Genomic DNA, 22,060 nt, shown 5'->3' on the forward strand with positions numbered 1-22,060 from the left:
CTCTGCTCTCATTTTGGGATTTTCATTTAACACTGTATTTATTCATCTAATGGGCCAACTGCTTTTCTAAGTGACAGGAAACGAGATTACTGTAATCTCTGACTAGCTCAATATGGAAAATATATCAACTAGATAGAAAGAAAAATAAACATGGAAGAAAGAAATATTGCAAGTAACACAGAGTTTCATTTTTCTCCCTCCCACCCTGACCTGATGGAATTGGTTTTCATTTTAGGGTGCAGCTGCATGGACACCATTTACCATGAACTTTCCAACATCAGTGGCAATACAATTGGTTTAGTGGTAGTTAAAAAATGATGTGTGATGAGTACACAAAATTTACAGCTACTCCCACAGAAAATGTAGCTCCTTGTAACAGATACTATAAATCTATTAAGGAGAGCTAAGATGCACACACTGCCGGCATAGTAATGCCAGTAATGGGCATGAGGTTTTTGATACAACATTCATACAGGTCTCTTACAGGCGATAACACATATTTGATGGTATGGACTAATGCATTCAGCCAGACAAGAGAAACTATCCCAAGAAAAGCAATTATTGCTGGTACAATTTGCATCTGCTCTAAGAGGGTCTCTGAGCTCATTTCTCCTCTATGCAGCACTTATACCAGTCCACCTGTTCCATCCTGGTCTGAGAGCAGATAGCACAAATTAACAGCTCAAATATGCATTTAAAGTTCACATTTTAATCTAACAAAAAGCCTAAGAGAAAAGGCTCATGTGATAGAAACTTTCCACCCACTCAGAGAACAATAAAAAAGACAAAACTCTGTGCTCAATCCGCAGAGCCTCACAGCAGAACCTGAAGCTGCCAAACACAGGCTGTGACAGATGGCCATGGGAGCAAACTTGGAAAGCAAAGGCTTTCAAGGAAGATGGCTGTGGCTTTAAAGCTAACTAGTAACTGGCATGACTGTTAGTGCTAGGAGTCTGTCTCTTGAGCGAGTTCTAGCTGCTTTGTTTACATGGGCACCCACGCACGTCTGTGTGCCCGCGTGTGCGTGGCTGGCACGCGGCTCCCTGCAGGGGAGTATTAATAGCCTTGGGTCAGCTCAGTGCTGTGCATCTCTGCCAGATAGCTGTGCTGGGCAAGAGCTCAAAGAGCTAAACTCACTGATTGCCATAGCTAGCAGAAAGCCCTTGTGTAGGAACGACCGTAACAGCAAAATTCCATTTTTAGTGACTCTTTTTACTCTGTGGTGTATTTTATACGCCAGTACAGAGTGTACCTCAGCTGCCATCACCACATCCAAAACTAGTGACAATTTGCTGCAAAGGATACAATCCTTTGAATCTCTGTGAGAAATGGACTCCAGGTATAAACTTAGCAGATGACACTGGGTTTCTTTTGATGAGGGCATCTTCATTTTTAAAAAGCAGTAGTGGGAGGATATTCAGGGAGAAAATGATAGGGCACTGCTCTCCCAGCTGATGAACTGGAACGCCAAGGAGACACTTTGCCTGCCACTCACTAATGCAAAGCAGCCCATACTTCATTTAACAACTATTACTGACAAAAGAAGAAATCATGTAATGGTAACAGAAGTAAGTTCTCATCCAGAGTAAGATCAGTAAGTTCCTCCTTCCCTTGACAAGCCTCACTCTCATCTGCTCATTACATGTTTCCTATTTTCCCCAGAGGTTTGGTCTCACTCAAGAAGACATTGCACCAAACCTCTCTGCTCTTTTCTTTACCAGTCCAAAAGACTACTCCATTCACTTTTCTGGTCTACCTGCCATTCAAATGAAAATAAAACTTTGCTGACAAAAATTCGCCTATCAAGCTCGCTAACTGCAAAAGTCAGCTCTTCCTCTGTTTTCCAAATGGTCTCCAGTCAATTTTCAAGGTGTTGTGTCTCTCATTTGGGGAGACATTGTTCACACTTTTCACATGGAGAACACAACTGGCACCTTCTCAATAGGGAGACTAACATTAGCTACTATAACCCTACCCTTCAGCAGCAGTAAAAAAAAAAAAAATCCTCAAGAAGGTGGGAGAAATCTCTGAAAATTATATATAACCAAGGTGCATGGCAAATCTTTGATACCAGTAACTTTTTGCGATATAACTTATAAGCTCCATTCAACAGATCAATCCAGCCCATGACTGCATCGTAGACATTTATTTCTACCAGCCCAGATTCTTTAGGGATTGACTTTTGATGGCACAGCTCACTGGCTGATAGTAATCTCTTCTCAAGTCCCTTAGTCTTTTTTTCCTAAAGCAGAGCTGCCACACAGGCAGCACTGCTTGACTCATCACACTGCGGCTCTGTGTGGAGCAGATTTAATTCCTCTGTATAGAATACTTGATATATTTATCCTGGCACTTGACTTTTTCCTCATGAGACACCATCAGAGTCATGGCAGCTTTAAAAACCTAACCTAATTCCATATATACAGAAGGAAAATGGCTGAGCTGGCAGGATTTACTCCACTGAGGACACACATTACCTGTGTTCCCCTCTCTCCTGTAGGTTCATAACAGCCTGAGTGGTTTCAAGTGGACCTTGCAGCTTATTCTGATAATTCTCTCTTCTTCCAGGTCAAATGGGGGCTGGAGAGAGGAAGAGGGCAGTGAGGATCCTGGTGATAATTGGTTTAGTGAGGTCTGTTTCTATAAGATGTGCTCCTGGAGTTGCTCATTCAGTGGTTAAAAGTCTTTGGCAGGAATTTTATTTCCGAGTGTGTGCCTATGGCTCCTAGAGCCAGTAACGGGAGCTCTGGTACAGTCAGAAAACACAAGAGAGGCAGGAGGACAGGAACCCTCAACCCACCATATGAATGTCTCTCAGAAGTGTAATGTGCAATGTGATTGTCATTTAAAATGTTATGTAACCAACCCTTCTGCAATACTTACAAAGAAAGTTGTTCCTGACCATTTACAGAATAGAAGCAGAAAAATATCCAGAAGATACTGCATGTTGTACTTCCATTATTATTATTATTATTATTACATGATTTCTGAGGATGAAATAATAAGTAACTGTGCAACTGATAAAAAACTGTGTCTAAGAAGGTATATAAATGATAAATTACTATGAAACAAATGACCTTTTCGTAACAAAATATCCTGTGAATTCTTAAGTTGTAACATAGAACAAGATCCTAAAGGAAGAGACAGGATAGAAGTCACCAATGTTCAGAAATTAAATACCAAAGCAGCTTTCTTTCACAAAGAATTTTGGCTGATGTAGCTTTTTAGCCACCCTAGGACCCAGTTTTTCCCAAGAGTATGAAACAAGCATCTCTGGAGTCAGCTGAACACACCATTCCAGTTCACAGTCTGGTACCTTCTCTTCTGACATGAAACCCAGAGCTATTCTCCAAGTTTCTTCTCTTCATAGTGTCATTTTCATCCATTACTAACAAAAGCAAAACAAACCTTCCCAGGTCGGTTGCTAGCTTTACATATTTTTAATATTTCTTACAAAAATTTCAGTCTTTTTGAAAAATTTTTCTTACTTCCCATATCTGGAGAGGAACTAATATTAAAACATTTACCATATTCTTTGCATTCCTCATGCATTTTTTAATTTAGTTTTTCAAGTTTTTTAAGCAGGTGGTCTCTCATGGTTGGTGTGGGTCCACCATATGATTGCTTCTAACATGTTGACAACTATCTTATTGCTATTTTTGAAATTCTATGTGCCTTATCTTACAGCTACAGAGCACATCACAGCCCATATTTCTGCATGTTATGTTACTTTTCCTCTACATTTCAGGTAATTCTTAAATGTACTTTTACTTTATTCTGTTTAAAAAAAAATAATAAAAAGGACAACACAGATATGAATAAGGTCTGCAGACTTTTCTCCTGTTTATATTCATATCTGTGGTATTTTATTTGTGGAAACCTCCACTCATTCCAGCCAAGTTTTACTACAGAAATTCTGGCAAAAAGGAAAAAAAGAGGAACCAGATTTAGGCAGTCCAATCACAAGTGTTCATAGCTGTGTGTGCCACAAGTGGTGAGCAATTAATGCTTGTACACAGGTCTGTTCAGGTTAGGGACAAAATGGTATGGGATAATATGAGCCAAATGTATTTCTTCAGTATCAATACAATATTGATGAATTTTTCAGTTATGACAGGATTTTTTAAAAGTCTTAAGTGCTACAATGCACATTCCTTTTATCTAGTGCTCATCACTGTAAGGCAAGATTCTTCAGTGTTCGTGACACAAAGGCTCTTTGCTCCCTCAGAATTCATTTTAGAGGAAGCCATTAGATCTCACAGTTGCAGTTTAATGTAGGGATTTTAGGTCATCTCAGAACTTAGCCTTTTCCAAGAACGGTTTTAATCTCTGTTCAGTACTTGAATATACTTTTATAATTACGCTTCAAGTGTTATTGCAGTTATATTTCAGATTTTACGTATGAAGGAAAATGCTGTATTATTTTAATACTGACGGTAGAGTAAAAATCTATTCAATATTCACCTTTCATGAAGCACAATCAAATATCCAAGAACATTATTAGACTTGCCTAGAATAAAGTTTCAGACTGCTAATGGATTTTAAATTGATGTCATAATGCTGCAATTTAAATACATGATGTTCATTAATTTTGCTAGAACTCTTTGTAGAGTAGGAATGGTATGAAAGAAGGAGGAAGGTTATATTTTCTCTACCTGCTTCTTTTTATCTGCTTCCCCATTTTTTATATACAAAAAGAGTCATTACATCAGCTTGACGTGGGTAGGGGGCGAAGTTTATTCCAATGACAATAGGTTTCAATTAGGTAACCACTGTGGAGTTGTAGCAAATTAATATTTTTTATGAAAAAAAATCACCAGGAATAGGATAAAAATAACTAACACATGATAGGCATGACATTTCCTAAAGACAGATTTCATGGGACCTCTCACCAAAAATCCATAGGCACAAAGTGGAGGAAATAAGGGATGGAAAGGTCATCTTGCTCATACACCTCCTTCTCACTGAAAGGTCAAAATTCATGTATTGAGCAAGACAGCAATACTGCAAAACAGACAGGCATAATTTCCCACAAATCTCAAGGAGTGACCTCGGATGTGGATATTGAAAAGGGGAAAGAGATCACATCATGGAGGGCTACTACAAGATCCTCTTCTACTGAGGGGAGTGAGGGTGGGCTCTGGATGCAAATTTTCTAGGTGAAGAGTCCTCTATTTCAGAAATATCTCAAAAGTGAAACTAAAATGTGTCTAGACATAATGGCCCGGTATATACAACACTTCATATCTATTTGTATTTAAAATCTAATATATTTACTGTACATAAAGACAGTTTTTCCAAAGCTGTTGCTATGGCTACAAATCAAGGAAACCATAGCAACAACCCTGTGTTATGTACAGCCTTAATTGCGGATTAAGTTATGTCTCTCTTTGCATTTTATATTAAATACTCACATACAATCTAGGTTTAGTAATCTTAAATTTTTTTCAGACTTTTTAATAATAAAAATTCCACAATATTACACTGTCAAGTCAAATACACAACACCCTTGAAATATGTCTTTACAGCATTATTCTGATCCTACCTAATAACAGCCACATCATTGTTTTTTGAGATAAACAGTAACGTTCATATCATCATATTTCCTGATCTTTTTTAATACAAATGATTGATCACTACCACTTTAACCAAGTAATTGATTTTCCATCATCTCATAAGATTTTTCAAGTCTCATCCCACTAAGCCTTACCCCAAAACAAATCAGCTCCTTCTAACTTAGTATTTTATTGCTATGGATTAAAATTTTGGGGTTTGGGCCTTTTTTGGTTTGTTTTGGTTTTCCTTTTTCTTCAGAAAGTAAGTATGCAATAGAGACAGGAAAGGCAGAGTAGTAGTTCATTCTAGATTTTCTAGCCTCCCTGTCACTTCAGATGACTGACTGGGTTGGTGGCAAATGACCCTAGTTCCTCTGGTTCGCTGACCTTGTATATTCAAGTATTTAAGAACGCTGAGAAGTTGGGATCAGAGAGCCCTGGCATGCTGTATGCTGCCAGACTTTAGAGTGCACCCTGAGAGAACAGGTAAAGGAGAGCAGAACGAATGTGAAGAAAAGAAGGATTTTGGAAGTGGCTGAGGAACAGGATGGAGTGCTATCAGACAGCAGGAGACACCAGTGGGGTGACAGGATTCAAAGGACACTCTAGGAGAATATGAGCACATCCAGCAGGTGTAAAAAGATTCCCTCAATAAAAGAGAAGAGAAAAAGCCAAAACTCACATCTTTAAAAGCCTTCTCTCCTATCCTCCCTTCCCTCACTTTATTTCCTGGTAATTCACAGTGGTATTGTTTCCCCACACCATTTGGTCCTTGCCCATTGACGAGACATCATGCATTCTATTTTGCAAAAAACTTGGCCACATCTGTTTGGGGCATTAGCTTGTCTCACAGAATGGACTTTTCTGCTTATCTTACATACCACAGCAGCACAAAAAACTAGAAAATATCATCTTAATTTTATGAAATGAGCAGAAATTCGATGTATTTGATGCAATAAAGCAATGAGTGATCAGTGCTTTTAATCTCTATGAATAATTGAGATTTTCTGGCTGTTTTAATAAAAGTAGTATAAAAATTCTTATCTGACAAGGCAATCTGTGTTCTAAAAATCATAGTCTGAGAAAGCTATGAGTGTGAGTTAGGAACTGGGTAAAAGCTTTTCACATGAGCAGCACAACAAAAGTTCCCTCGCACAGGGAACAATTAAGTCAAAAGTTAGTCCATTTACAATAAGCAAGCCCTGTTCAGGTTCTTCATTATCATTTTAATTAGCAAATATTAACGTAATCTGCAAATACAACAGGGAAAACAACCAAAAGTACTAAGTTTAAGGAGTCCTTCATGACCTAAGCTAAATTGAGACAAATGTCTTACTACTCAATACCAGTCACCAACTTTCAGGACACTCCTTTCCATTTACTGTTAGAACTTCCAAGCGTGTTATCAAATTTAAGAATGAATTAAGGCCCTCATAAACTACTTCTAACCCCTGAGGAAGGCAATGGTGAATAAAAATGTATCAGCATGCTCCCCTCCTCTCCAGTTATCAGTTCAGACTGATAGTGATCAAGTGACCGTGGCAGCTCTACCTCATTCAGATTCCATGCCTGCCACTGTGCCAACAACCCAGGGACATGCAGAACATGCTGCCCTCTCGTATCTAGAGGGATGAAGATGCTGGATGAAGCCTTAACCCTTTTGTGCTCAACAGCACCTCCCATTCCTTTCAGTGGGACTATGATTCACATCTGAACAGTTTTCTTCTCAGGTGCTTGTCCTTTTTCTGCTTTATTGATAATGTACTTTGGCTTCCAAAATAGTGCTGCATCTTACAGGGACAGTGATTAAAAGCTACATAAGTTTAAAAGAAGCTGCCTCCTAAAAACTGCCTCTCATTCTGCTTTTTGTATTTAACCCACTAAAGGTAGGATAATAACTAGCTAGTCCAATACAATTCCAGGACGAAATACAATGAAGTGGTAAAGTATTTTCAGTCTCTATAAAAGCTGTTATGTAAATGAATTTCACTCATTAATAACTGTAATTTTGTAGAAAAAAATAACTAGCAGTTAGTGGAAGTCTGATAGTATTTCTCGTGACTGACAGTGCTATAACTGATCACAAACTACAGAAAGAGTTCATTTTTTATGTTACCTTATTTTGAAAGTTTCCACTTTACAAATACTACAAAGAGAGAGGAAAAGTCTGAAGAAAATGCACCACCAAAACCCAACAGTGGCTCTAGAAATTTTGACAACTAAGACACTTTAAAGCAGGAGTCCCTGTAAAACCTAATTTCGTCAGACAAGTGTTTTTATCACAGAGCAAGTATTCTGCAAAGCAGATACCCCTCTGGGCTGGGGTCTGTGGCTCAGACCCAGGAAGCTGTGACCGACCCAGAGAGAGCATCCCGCAAGGGACAGTCCCCCAGAGGCCTGCGGCATTCCCTCAGCCGCCGGGGTGCCTCCGCAGAGGGGTGCCAGTCTCAGCAGGCTGTCAGCTCTTTAGTGATTCACTGAGAGCGATTTCAGCTCTTGTTCTGTGAGGCAACCCCAGGCCAGACCAGGAGGAGAGAGACGAGAGGCTCGCTTGGCGGTTCCGCATGGGGCAGCTTTATTTGTCCTGCGCTCCACGAAAGGTAGGCTAGGGACGAGCTCTCCCATCTCTAAGGGAGAATAGGGTAGCTCTTATAGGGATATGAGGGTGGGTGTGAGAGGGTAGAAGCCAATGGGTTACAAAGAATCTACCTAGGGTCTCCCAGAGGATCATGGTTCCATTTTTCTCTCACCCTCACCACGAAGTGCTGCCTTTTCCAAGGGGATCTTACTGGGAGGAAATGCAACCTCCTTATCTCAGCAGGCCTCCCTCCAGGGCAGGGGCTGGGCACACCCCACACACATCAACGAGTTCTAAAGTACAGAATGGAAATACATACCTGGCTTTGAAATAGCTATGAAGTATCAACACAATACATCCAGAAAAATCCAGTAAACCTCCAGCTTTACACATTTTCTAGACTCACATATGCTCATTTAACAAATCACTCCCTTTTTCTCTTTCATGCCCATATAGACACAAATAAGCTACTTCTTCTTTGGGAAGCCTAGGCAAAATTAGACATTTTTAGGACCTTATTACAACAAACACGAGAAAATGTCCATTTGCATTAGAAGGACTGAAGGATTGAAATTTATCTGAAAGATTTTCTTGTTTGTATAAACAAGTTTTCACTCAATCAAGGGTGATTTTGAGGCCAGTTCACTGCTCTCTTCACTGCATACATGACAGAAATTTTTAAAATTTCAAAGGTCATTTAAGTGGTAGCAGACTTCTAAAATAGCCACTTTTCTCAGAAACACTCTTGCTCAGTTTTCACACTGGGCAGGTTGTAAAAAACAATAGATGGAATTGGAGAAAAAGAAACCTACTGGTCCATTTTGCTGGGCTGTTAAAATCAGGTCTTACCTCTTGTGTTTTTACATTTATATATCCATAATGAGTTCTCAGAGGCTGCCTTTGGCCATTAGAAAATGGGATCCACTTGACACTGGTTTGTCCAAAGCAGTTTAGGATCAAAGGGAAAGTTACTTCATTTGTGAGACGAACGATGATCAGACAGAGGAATGCTGCAATGAAACTCACAGCAACAACGGACTTTCTCTGTAATGAAAAGAAGAAAGGAAATAAATTATTAAAGTCTAGAGTCAATTTTAATTTAAAAATACATATCTTCAATTGTAGGATGAAGGAAAAACACTTGAGAAAGCTTTATGTGAAATTATTCCTCTGGTAGTCACCTTGCTGCAGGAGCACAAGGAGGCAGGTGACTGGATTGTTTTATTTCAATAAATTTGCATTTCAGAGATTTGCAGAGTTTCTTTTAGAACTGGTTGCAAATGAGTCAGTTTTGCTCACAAAAAAAAGCCTTTTTTTTAAGTTTCAAAAAACATCTATCAACTTTAAATTTTATTTGCATTTGGAATGAAGATTTTAAATAAACATCCACACCAAAGTCTCCACTCAAAATCATCAGTTCTCTAGACGTGACAATACACAAAAGGAAAATGTCATCTGCAGTGACACCACACAAATTTTACTGGGAAGATTACCATCACTCCAGATCATTCCAGGCAACAGAATTCATGCTCCAGCTTTAAATACTGTAGAATAAATTGCTGGTGAAGTCAGCACCACATCCTGCCTTATTCCAGGTTCATGAATTTACAAAGTAAGGCATTATTATCTTGGACAAGATGACCTCTGTTATAAATATGTACCAGATCTGAAGCCTGTATCTAATTAAGTCTTTCCCTTTCACTTCTACCCCATGCAGTTGGTGGACAGGGGAATGTAGCCACAGAAAGACCACAACTTTTTCCCTGGGTAACTCCCCAGTCTGCAGGTGAAAAACTTGTAAAGAAATAGGATGTTCTCCTTATTTTTAGCTATTTTTTTTAATACTGCAGTCAATTACTTCCAGACAAATTACTTAAGGACAAAACATGTTAGTTGGGATGTGTAAAGATTCTAGGTAACGATACTCTATCAGAAAGAGTATTTTCACATTTTCCCTGAGGGAATGAAACAATTATCATTTACAGGTGTTTTTACTGTACTTTAATTACATTCTAGGTTTACCTAATTTGGCACAGTTTAATTACTCTACTGAATGTAATTCTATCATTCTAAACAGTAACACTTACAGAAAATACAGGGGAAAAAAAGTCATTTGCCTAAGGGCCTATACATAAATGTATAAATAACACTTAATGCTGGATGACAGGATCTGATCACCCCAATTCCCATCTACAAATACCACCAACTAACCAGCACAGAACACATTTCACACCACTCATTTTGCACGATGGCAATAAGACCACACGTGATGCAATGGTAAAGGCAATCTCTCATTGCAACCAGGTAAGATGAATCTGTTCTTTGCACAACAGTGAGAATCACAACGAGCCCACAGCAAATTCAGAGGTATGTTACAATATTCCCCCACACAAGAGTTAAAAAAAATAGTCCATTGCAGGGGTCAATTGCATGGTTCTGTGCTCTGATGTATTGGGAGGTTACAATTTACAAGATAAAAGCAATGAGAGACTGGGTTGGAAAACTTGGGTGAACGAGGTCACTGTGAGGAGAAAAGGAAGAGGAGGATGAAGAAGTATTGTGGCAGTGTGATTCAGTGAGGAACCTCAGTCAGCTAATGGCTGTGCAATGTAAAATTAAACCCAGCAAATCTTCAGAGGGTAGCGCAGCAGCCACAACCCAATCGCAGCTTTCAGAATTCATGGAAGCCACTGCACTTTTCATCATCTGCATTATAACAGATTTACATTAAATTGCAATAAAATGGCTGGGGAGCACTTCTGTGTCACTTCTCTTTGTAGCAGATGGAGTCAGAAACATTTAGCTATATATCAGAGCCTTGTAAGTGCTAAGAGCAGCCAAGATGTGCAGTGCAAGTGATAATCATAAAGCAATGAGAGGGAGCATGGATTAGTCATATTATTTATTGCAAATCAGAATTAAAATACTGCAAATATTTAAAGGAGAATTTAGAGTCTCATTCCAATACATGAGCATGTTTCAATCAAAACATGCACAGCAGGAAGCAAGATTGCTGCCCTATATGATGCTACTACCTGATTTCCACATATCCTATCTCCTGGTTTATTGAATACCACTTTTTACTTCCTTTATTTTGTGCAGATCTGTTCTGAACTTGAAAACATTGCTATCAGCTTTATGTGCTTCTCACACGGAGTGGTTCTAAACAGCCCTTGCCCTGAGAGGAATTCAGATTGTGTAGCTAGATTTCTTGGCCTTCACTAGGATGCTGCCTGATTTTTATATTTATTTTCTTTAAATGCACTGTACTACCAGAAAAAAGAAAAATTGTGGCCTTCTTTTATTTTCTTATGTAAGAAAATATTGTTTGAAAAGGAAAACTGGAAGGATTTTTCTCTGTGTGTTGCTTAGCCAGAAAGAATCTGCAGTAACGAGAACATTCAAATGAGAGAAAGGAATTGTTACAACAGAAGGGAATTAAGGAATCTCTTAAAATTGTTTTGGGGGAAAAAAAAAATCTAGCCATATGCAAACACAATGTTTACTTATCAACTTGTACAAAGGACATTCATATTAAGTATTCAGTTCCCCTGCAATTTTTGTTGAAGGCATGAGATCCAACAATAGGCATTCTCTGTGGGAAAGACTACTGCAAACTGGCATTTCAGTGCCTCTATAAATTTCACTGTAAAAATATTGAAAAACACCAAAGCACATATTTCCAGGAGTTTAGCCTTCTTAAAGCAACAAGTAAAGAAGTCAGCTCAGTGACCACAAGCATTCTACAGGGCGCTTCTAAAAGTAACTCAATTCCCTTAAGTCCCTATGTTCTTTACCTGCTCATTAAACAAAACAAACAAGACAACAACAAAACAACCAAACCCCAGGGCTATTTGTCATTAAGTGCTTCTTGTAAAATCTCCTTTACTGCAGATAAATGGATTTTGTTATTGGTCCTCTGATAAAATTTAGCATTTGAGACTCCAGAAATTCTACATGTCATTAGGCTATGACAGAGAAGTCTGAAGCTATATATAGGGATGAATATCAAATTGTAATTTGTCTCAAAATTTGTCTGCATCAACATTTTAAATACTCACACATCCTACCATTTGGGAGAGCTAACCAACACTAATTAGTAAGTCTGCAGAGAAACAAATCTTATTCCTTCTTAATTTTCAGTTCTCATGAATGCAAATAGTCTCTTAACAAAAGAAATGTTTCTCTAACATAGGCATATCCTCTATATAAATCTCAATCATTCTTTATATTTTTTTTAGCTAATTTAATGTAGACATTTTGATATTGACAACATTTACATAAGAAAGGTATATTCAGTTATAAACACCTTTTAAATGTTCCCCATTTTTCACATACTCGGTGAGGAGTACACAGTAAGACATATGTTAAAGAGTTTCTTAGCTGGATGGCTTGCATGGTATATTAGCTTTTGTTACATTTTATTTCATTCACTATAGTACCTGACTAGCCTAGATGACAGTGGCAAGAACAAAATTACTCTTTTCTTGAATACAGGATCCTATAGCAGAAGAGTGAAGGAATTTACCTTTTGTTAATGAAACTAAGTCTACCTACAGGCTCATTCCCAGTGTAAAAAAGAAAAAAAAAAAAAAAAGTGGTAAAAGACGAGAAACAGGAGAAACTTTGATATCAGAGTACATGAACTGTGATACCTGAGACCCCACAGGGCCAAAAGCACACACTGGAACTAAACAGTTTCTTCTAATTCTTTTTACTTAATCCCCACAACAGCATCATCCCACTTGTGTTGTCAGTTATTTCTCCAGCACCAAGCTCATTCTGTCTAGTATATCAAAATCAATAAGTAATAGGCATGAATCACATTTCTAAGGTTTCAGTTTATATCTATGTTGTTAAAATAAGAATTGAAATAAAAACAGGAGTATCATACTACTCTGCTGGATAGAATTTAATTAAAAAATTCATGGAAATTAAACAATAACTACTTTCAGGGGTATAAATATATGTATTTGGCAACATGGTCCCTAGCACTATTTATACGCTTCATATAATCTAGTTTTGGCTATTTACCAGTGCCAGGGTGATTCATTAGTTTCAGTTTGGCAGGAACTTGACAGTCTGAACAAGTTTTAGTCATTTTTCTTTCATAATCTGTTAAGAAGTGTGAGATGACAAGATCGTTTTTTTATAGTTCAATAATGTCTGACAGAATAATAAGGCACAAACATTTTTTTGTGTTGTATACAGTTGTCTAGGAGGGAGGGACGAAGGAAATATTTCCAGCATAGGAAGATAATTTCTTAAGTTGTAAATTTTACTGAGATCTGTACTAAGTATCTTTATTCTACTTTCTAGCCAGAGCACAACACCCTGCTACTTGGCATGTATTATATAGCAGAGACTATCAAACCACTTCACAAGCAGGAATAAATCCCCATCATAGTGAGTTTAACAGTAAAAACCCATTTCACAGGTGCATAAACTGAGGTTGAAAGCAACTTCCCTAAGATCACAAAGAACTCACCAGAAGGAGATTTTTACTCAACTCCTAAATTTTCATTCTAGAACTATTTTGTTTTTCAGGTTTATCATATCTATTAAAAGTAGCTGCCTGAATTTGTTAAAAGACAAAGTTGAATATGATATTATGGAAGATTCCAGTAAAGTACCGTAGGAACCATACCCCAAAGAGTAATTGCAAATAAACCTTTTTTCATAAATTGACTTTTTACGGTACTCATTCTTTCTGTTATTTTTATAGATACATGGCAGCACCGAGCTTGGAAGGACAAATGAAAGGTAAAGACTTATGTGAGGGCTTTGGGTCTCTAGATGACACAATATGCAGTAATATTGTAATATTTTCACAATACCTACCTTTACAGGCACAGTGAGTAACTCTATCACTTTTTGAATGTCTCTGCACATTGTACTACTCTTATTATAGGACTGATGCAGGGTTTCAGTTTTTACTCAAGTTTAATACCAATTGAAAACAATAATGGCTACACTTACTGAGTTTGTTTCATTTTTTAGACCACTATATGTAAAAAATAGTTTTATTTAATTTTCTCTTTTATAGTCGAGAGCATCCCATTTAAGTGCTACTTTCTGTTACGACAGAGCATTAAATGAAATTCTTTCAGCACTCTAGTTCAGTATACCTTACTGATTTCACTGGTATTGGAAAAAAACATGCCTTCCAGCTATTTCTTTTGTCCTGAAACTCCCTCTAACAGGGCTGCTGAAGACATAGTCAAGCAGGGGACCTAGAAGTTTTCAAAGAGAGAGTAAGACTATATAGCAAAGATCCTTCTAGAAACAGTCATGTGTCAAACATCATTTGCATAAAATTGGTAGCTGAAGATTTACTTTCTTCTCTTCCAGAAGTGAAAGTTAACCTGAATATGTTCAAAGGCTCCGCAGGAGATTGCTGTCAGTGTTTCTCTCTCAGGAGGAAAGAAGAAAGCAGGTAGGGGTTATATGACAAGTAAGATCTGGTTTTGGTTCAAAAACCAGTAAAATTAACATTAAAGCAACTTTTTTGTTGTTTTTTCTGGAAAAGGACATCTTTGCTAAACTGGAATGTAAGCAACCAGGAAGCTGAGAATTAAGAGCAAAAATGAAGTTCAGTGATAAAGAAGTAAGACCAGAAACACAGCTTACCTAAAAATAAATAGAAGAGATACAATGAAAGAAACATGTGAGTTTTACGCTGAAGAGTGTTTCTTGTAAGAAGGCACCCTGAATCAGGACTGTGTTTGAGGAGTATAGTGTTTAAAAAGGCATGAATAGAAGACACATTACTTCTTTCAGCCTTCTCTGCAGGAGCACTGGCCTTTTCTATAGCTAAGGCAGCTCAAGGGCTCTCAAAACACAGCTCATTGTACCTCTTGTGTTGTTGTCATTTGTTAAAAACCTGTTACATAATCCAGTTTTCACGATGATTCACATTGCACGGGTGGTGTGTCTAGGTTCGTAGCAGCTCACATATTCATACATATCTCATTAGAGCCAAAACTCTGTAGACTGGGTTCAGGCTTACTGGGGTAAGACCTGAGCAATGAACAAAATGGGAATCAGCACAGTCCAAATAATTGATGTAGCAGCAGCAGTCTGTATTAAAAACCTTATATAAGAGATAATCCTCCTATATGTAAACTCCTATTATTAGTCTCAGGTAACTGCACAACTTTATTACATACAGCATTCCCATCAGAAAGCGCACACTTATTTAGGTAATACTATGAAATTATGTAAGGTGAAGAACTTCCAAGTTTCAAGGAGTAATTTTTGAAGTATTTTGAAGGCCGTCCATATGCTATCATGCATAAGAAATTACTACATTTGAAAAGCCCCAGTGATTCTGAGCCCTTCAAACTGGAAAGCATTGCCAGATTTCAGGAATTGTTTTGTCTCACTATTCCCTCTTGCCCTAAACTCGAAGCCTGATAAGAAGGAACATTTATTTGTCTGGAGATACTCTTATCCCTTCAGGCTTTCCAGCACTTTGAGCTCCCCATACCCTACAGTGACTCTTCCTGCTATTCACTTCATGCCTACTCAAAGCTGAATCTCTGCTTCCTGCAGCAGTCTCCTCCTGGCCCAGGGCTCCCTATGCAAGCAGCCCCTACTCAACCAGGCACAAACACATCATTAGCACAGCCCCAGTTTCACACACCACAAGGTCGCACTACCACCAAAGCAACCTGAACTTCTGAGCAAGGCATGCCTTTGGCTCATCTGCTACTTGATTTTATACTGCAGCTGAAAGCTATCCAGTAATTTAAAAGATCTATCCCCATAAAATCCCCATGGCAGCAAAGCACACTTTAAATAAGGTTGTTGATTTTTCATTCTATAAGATCTGTTAAGAATATTTAATCTAAAACTGCAGTTACTGATTCAGTGATGTCCTTCACAATGAGAGTGAACTTCATCCAGTAGCTGTAGATGCATATTATATAAACACTAATATAGTCTCTGCATGATAAAGTAGTATTTAAAAGGAGAAAAAAAGAAAAGCCTCTGCAGTACAGCTCTCAAATGGTGATCTGGGTTTTTTTTTCTGGTGCTGGATTATTGCCCAGCTCTTCTTATCAATACCTTGGCAAGCTTTCAGACACACACACAGGCTGACATACGCTTCCCTATAATAGAACTGCTGGTACAAGAATTTGTGGTCTTTCAGCTTGGCAGTTGGGTGCTACTACTTATTGAAGTAGTACCTGATTGTAGCAGTTTTTCACCTGCTGAGAAAAAGTTCAAAGAAAAAAAACACGCTTATGCGAGTATTAACTCTTATCCTGCCAGATATACCTCACCTAGATGACCTCTCTCTCTCCTCTAGAGAAATATATAAAGATCCATGATCAGCAACATCCTAAGACTGAATCCACAACTGAGGGATTTTCATAAGCACTCTGAAAGACACTCCACTGCTGCCAACATTTTCACGAAAATCCCTTTCAAAAAGTTGATTCTTTCAACCAGAAATAGACTAAAAAATGCATAAACCAGCAGAAGAACAACAACAACAAAAAGCCCCACAAATGCATCCAGAAAGATTCTTAGAAGACAATAAAATACCAGCAGACCTCTGGTCAGCAGGTCTTTATATTTGAAAAAAAGATGTAGTTATTAAAAGCCTATTGCATTTCTTTGCCATTCTGTATGAAATACCAGAAATGCTCAATTTCTTGTTTCAAAAACCTCACAGGAAAGGTAATGTGATGGCTTCTAAAGTGAAAGTGAAATAAATTCAATTTTTGCTCACAGCAGTAAAATCATTAGTGTGATTGGTATGCAGCAGGAGGAATGGATGTTAATCACATACCTGTATGTTTAGTAAATACTACACTGGGATGTAACCTCTGGAAGTACTAACTTCTAGATAAGAAAGAAAATAATAATCAGAAAAATAAAATTAAACATTTGACAGCAGCCCAGGGGCAGAAGAAATGAAAGTAAATAAAATGTTGTAACAACCCCACATTCTCAGGCTGCACATCTGTGAAGAAAATGCCTCTTGCTGGAAACCTTCACTTGCCTGCAGCTCACTTCTGCCTGCGGGGGAAAGTTTATGCTACAGAGCAAAAACTGCATAACCAGAAATTCACACAAATGAAATGTAATTGCCTACCACCATCTGGACAAGCCCAGACTTTCTCCATTGAATTTTCTTCTGTAAAGATGCCACACTGGACTTGAAATTAACAAAAAATTGACACCATGCCTCTATTCCCTTCTAAAAGCCATTTAACACTGGAAGACAAAAGAGATCTTGCCCAGCCTGTTACTTGGCAAGACTCTTGCTCTGGCCCTTCACACCAGCTTCATCCCACACTATTCTTTGGTAGGACAGCACTTTTGGAAAGTTGCTCTGGATGCTCTCTTGGCCAGTTTATGCAATGCACCTGCTGCTCAAAAGCATGAAAAGAAAAACAGAAGCAGGGGATCACTATTGATTTTAGTCTTGCACCCTCACCAGCCAGGGCACCCTAACACAGTGGAGTTGAATGCCTTCTTCCAGATGTAGGGATGAAAACCCTGTTTAGTGTGAGGAGCCATAAGGACTCTTTAAGGTCTGGCTGAATGAAAGGCTGGCTTTGCTCTGAAATATAAAAATATACAAGTGCTAGACACCTCCTTCACCAGGCAAAGGTCCAAGTTCAGAGAGCAGAAAAAGAAGTTTTTACACATTGGTCTACTTAAAAAAAAAAAAAGCAGAGGGCAACTGAATTAGAAAGAAGCTGTTCTTAAGCAGAGACGATGCACTTCAGCCAGGCTGCAGGAGATCCTTTATAATCTCTTCTCTTTTTTTTCCTTTTGCTTCTTTTTTTTCCTTTTACATTTGACCAAGAGACACTCCGGCACAGCTGTAGGAACGTTGTCCTGGGCTGGGAGGAGGCAAGAGCAGCCTCTATAGACACCTTTTACACAAAGCAGGGAAACCTGGGCTCAAAATTGTTTTGGCAGTTTGTCTGTTTCCCATCAGACATGGAAATCTCCCTGTTTACTTTGGATAAACCTGTTCCAGCCCACTTCATCCATACATAACTGCCACATACGTCATCTGAAAAGCAAAATGTATTATTCAATGCCTCCAAGCATTGTCTGCTCCTGGCATGTTGAGTAACATTCCAATAGGCTTAACCATTTATAGCCGATAAAAAGCACGACCTAATTACAGAGAAGTCTTGGCTGAGACCAGCTATTTTGTAATGGGAATCTGAAATTTTCTGCCATAAAGCTGGACACATGCTACTTTTAGTGAGGGGAAAAAACACTCTCCCAGCTTAATTCTTGTTCTTTTCTGGATACTGTTTTCTTTATTGGAAGCTTAGAAAAAGGGGTTGGGGAAACAAAAAAAACCAAACCAACCAAAAAGCAGGACACCAGCATGGCAGAATCCTCTCTGAGGACTTAAAACCTTCAGGGCACCAAATCTTTGAGCAAATGCAGGCACGTGAAGGATGTGGGATTTGTATTAGGGTCCATTCTGCCTAAGGAGTCCATGTCCCAGCATAAGAGCAATACACTATAGGACACTGATGGAATAGGGTCGGGGCTTACGGGGTGTGCTTGGATGAAGACATGCAGAACCCAGCCTGGCACTTTTAGTGGAAACATTAACGATCATATTATTATCACAGCACTACAGAACAGAGCTTTTCATCTAGGATGCAGATCAGCTGTGTTAAACACTGCATGCTCATAGCAGCACATCCAACTATTTTATGATCCCAATGAAAAATAGGAGGCAGGCCTACATGTTAAATTGCATTGAGCAATGCAGTGTCTGTACCAACACAGAGGGGAAAATGACCTGTACATTTTTGGCAGACAGATTTCTTTCAGGTAGTGGCATGATCTGCCCCTGCTTTACTCACTTCTTTTCATACAGTTCCAGGAAAATGTTGCAAACCAGCAGGAACTTAAACAACATTTCTTGCCTATTTAATACAACTGTATTCCTTCTACAGGAAGGAGTCTGTTCATTATTCATCCTTAGATATGAGCAAGAGGTTATCAGAAGCCACCACAAGGGAGACTTTCCAGATAGCAAAGAATATGCAGCATTGCAGTTACAAAACACCACAACTGCTCACATACTGCTCAAGCAGTTGATGACATATCCCTCTGTTGACTGGGGAGCTCCTTAAATCAGGGCACTGAAACTCAATAAAAGCACTGATCAAGGTAGTGCCCTCCACTTAATTATGAGCTTTATTGATCATGTCTCCTCTTTATAAAAAGAGGAAAAAAAGCAGGGCATGGCAGGGGAAGGTAACCACAAAGCACTGAGCTGCAGTGGGACATGGCAGAACAGATTCCTAGGAGTGGGAAAACTTTGCCTTTTGTGCTGATCTGTCACTTCTAGAAATTAGAAAACCATTTTTATACAAACTACTTTTCATCAGAAGGAAGCAAAACACAATTTCATGTTTACAATAAAATCCATGATCTGAGCCCTATTTTGTGAATACATGCAGTTGAATGGCACCCAAAAGCCACAATCAGGAGTCAATCTCCATTGTGATAAAAGCTGTAAATTCTCTGGATTCATTATTTCTGCACAGCATCTCAATAGGAGCTAGAGAAAATCGTAAAAATTGATAGGTTTCCAAAAGAAATTCTTCCAAGCAGTAAAGTTTAATCTCCCACTGATCTGTTATCCTGAGAGAATAGTACAGGGACGGTAACATATACATCCTACCCAAACACACATTCCATCATTGTATCACACTCCTCTCATGCTGGGTGAGCTAACTGAATTGAACTTGACCTTCAAAGCCCTTGGAATGCAACAAAATATCTCTGTTTTCTGACATTTATGGGTGGCTTTTCTGCATGGCTGCTTTTATTGCCTGGAAAATAATGGCAAAAGCCGTGTGTACAAACCCCCTACAAACACTGACATACCACATGAAAGGAAGATTTATTCAGTGTAGATCACTCCAGAGCTAATCTAATCAAATCAAACTTTTACATTTTTAAAGAAGATCAAAAATTCATAGAGTTAGCATTTCAATACAATAGATATATATTACAGCTTTATTTTAATCTGCAAGTGTAATTGAACTGATTTGGATTTTCTGTGCTTTTATTTTTGCTTAAAAAAGCTTTATGTATGCATATGAAAATGCATCATTGAACCAGCATATTCACAAGAAAAACCCCATGAAAAAATTCATACAGAAGATTATCAATCTCTGACTAATGAGGCTTAGATAAAAACACGTTTGGACATGATTCTACATTAAAACAAAAGTGCTAGATGTGGAAATGCAAATATATCCTATTTGTGGCTTTCTTAAACTTAAAAGAAACCACTCCAAGCCACTCTATCAGAGCTGACCCAGAACATTTTGATGGAAGAAATGTGACACAATTGGGCACCTAGCACAGTTTTCCATCCTTTAGTCCATCAAATACAGAGAGATTGTCATGTGTCAGAAATTATTTCAAACCTCTGGTTCCCTGTATCCACATTTTACTCATTTGCATGCAAGAAACAAACAAAAGTAATACAAAACTCCAAAACATTCAAATGGAGTTTAGTTTTTGTATAAGACATAATAAAGACATAATCTACTGTCCAGGTACTTTGTTCTATGCCAGCATATCCAGCTACCTGCACCAAACAAAGCAAACGGTAGAATTCTGTTCCTCCTTCATATAAAGATATCTCTAATTAATTTAAAGGAGAGCAAAAGAAAGCCAGAAGCACAATTAAATTTGAACAGGAACAGTAAGAAAAATATAATTATAACTTTTAACTTTTTGTATTCTTTCCCAGGGCCTTTGTGTATGAGTTATTCAATTTGCACGCTCAGGATCCCTCAGCTCCACTTGAGCCATGTCTGGTGTCAGCAAACCCAGCTTATGAGTGTTCTTGCTGATATCTGTGGGACCCAATATTGCATCTCTATAGCTTACACAGCCACAGGGAAACTTCCTGAGGTGCCAGCTGTGCAAGCCTTGACCTGGATATGAACAAGTTCTCATCTTCATTTTTGCTGCTGGTGCAGGAAGCAGGTTCTGCCCACAACTTTTCTGTAGGATATGAATCTCTCCCACACACTAACAGCCCTGAGGCCATATATTTTCAATCATCTTTAACACCAATCTGGTCTAAAGCAGTAGAATAAGGCCATTCAAACCTTAATGAACTCATCACAGTGTCTCAGAGGTTCGAGAAGGGCTTTTTCCTTTCCAGCAGGGAAGCTGCCAAAGACACCAGTGAGATTAAATAATGTGCCCCACAATCCTTTGTAAGTACCAGGCAAAGATGAGTTTTCCTGAAGTTCATTTAGAACTAGAATCATACTCAGTTATTTCTAAAAATAGATCCTAGACACTTCAACATCTATGATATTCAAAAACCATGTATAATGAATGCAGGAATGCTACTCTTACTGTTTCATCTGTTTTCAGTGTTTTCCATTATTCCTCTCGAAGGTCTTCACTTTTAGGTAGCAGTTACCAGTTTTTATCTCTACCCCAGTGCTGGTTAGGCAGCAGCAGTTACCAACACAAGAAGGAATCTGCACAAAATACCCAACTGCCCTGCAGCCACATGTTGCTGACCATCTTTCATTGTGCACACATTCTCTGTCAGAATATTTGGGTCTGTAGTAGTTTGCCAGTCATTACAAGTTATGACAGTTTATGATATGTTCCAGACAATAAAAGTCATAAAATCTGTCCCAGTGCTCTGAAAATAAAGCAGCATAAGATTTTTTCACTGAACCACTGAGTCTTCTAGCCATAAATCTCAACAAATAATGCTGTTTGTTTAAACTAACATCACTATACAGATTAATGAGACAAGCTGTCCACCAGTCAGGGGAGGAACACAAAGATGCATCCTAACTTATTTCATTTCCAGGTTTATTCATGTTAAGTGTTATATAATGTGACATTCACACATTACTGAAGAAGTTAAAAGAACAAAATC

At 38.4% G+C, this 22,060-nt stretch overlaps 1 protein-coding gene across 8 annotated transcripts in view; it reads right to left on the reverse strand.

Moving 5' to 3' along the window:
• Positions 1-22,060, reverse strand: part of ST6GALNAC3 (ST6 N-acetylgalactosaminide alpha-2,6-sialyltransferase 3) — a 220,182-nt gene that overhangs the window by 105,164 nt on the left and 92,958 nt on the right. For all 8 annotated transcript variants that reach the window (XR_011152494.1, XM_069023243.1, XM_069023248.1 and 5 more), the window contains exon 2: positions 8,983-9,177. Coding sequence is in view for 7 of the 8 variants with exons in the window: in XM_069023243.1 (XP_068879344.1) it covers positions 8,983-9,177 (195 nt within the window). In the remaining variant the exon portion in view is untranslated. The remainder of the gene's footprint in view (positions 1-8,982; positions 9,178-22,060) is intronic.

This window comes from Aphelocoma coerulescens, chromosome 8 (assembly GCF_041296385.1).
Source record: "Aphelocoma coerulescens isolate FSJ_1873_10779 chromosome 8, UR_Acoe_1.0, whole genome shotgun sequence".
Taxonomy (NCBI): Eukaryota; Metazoa; Chordata; class Aves; order Passeriformes; family Corvidae; genus Aphelocoma; species Aphelocoma coerulescens.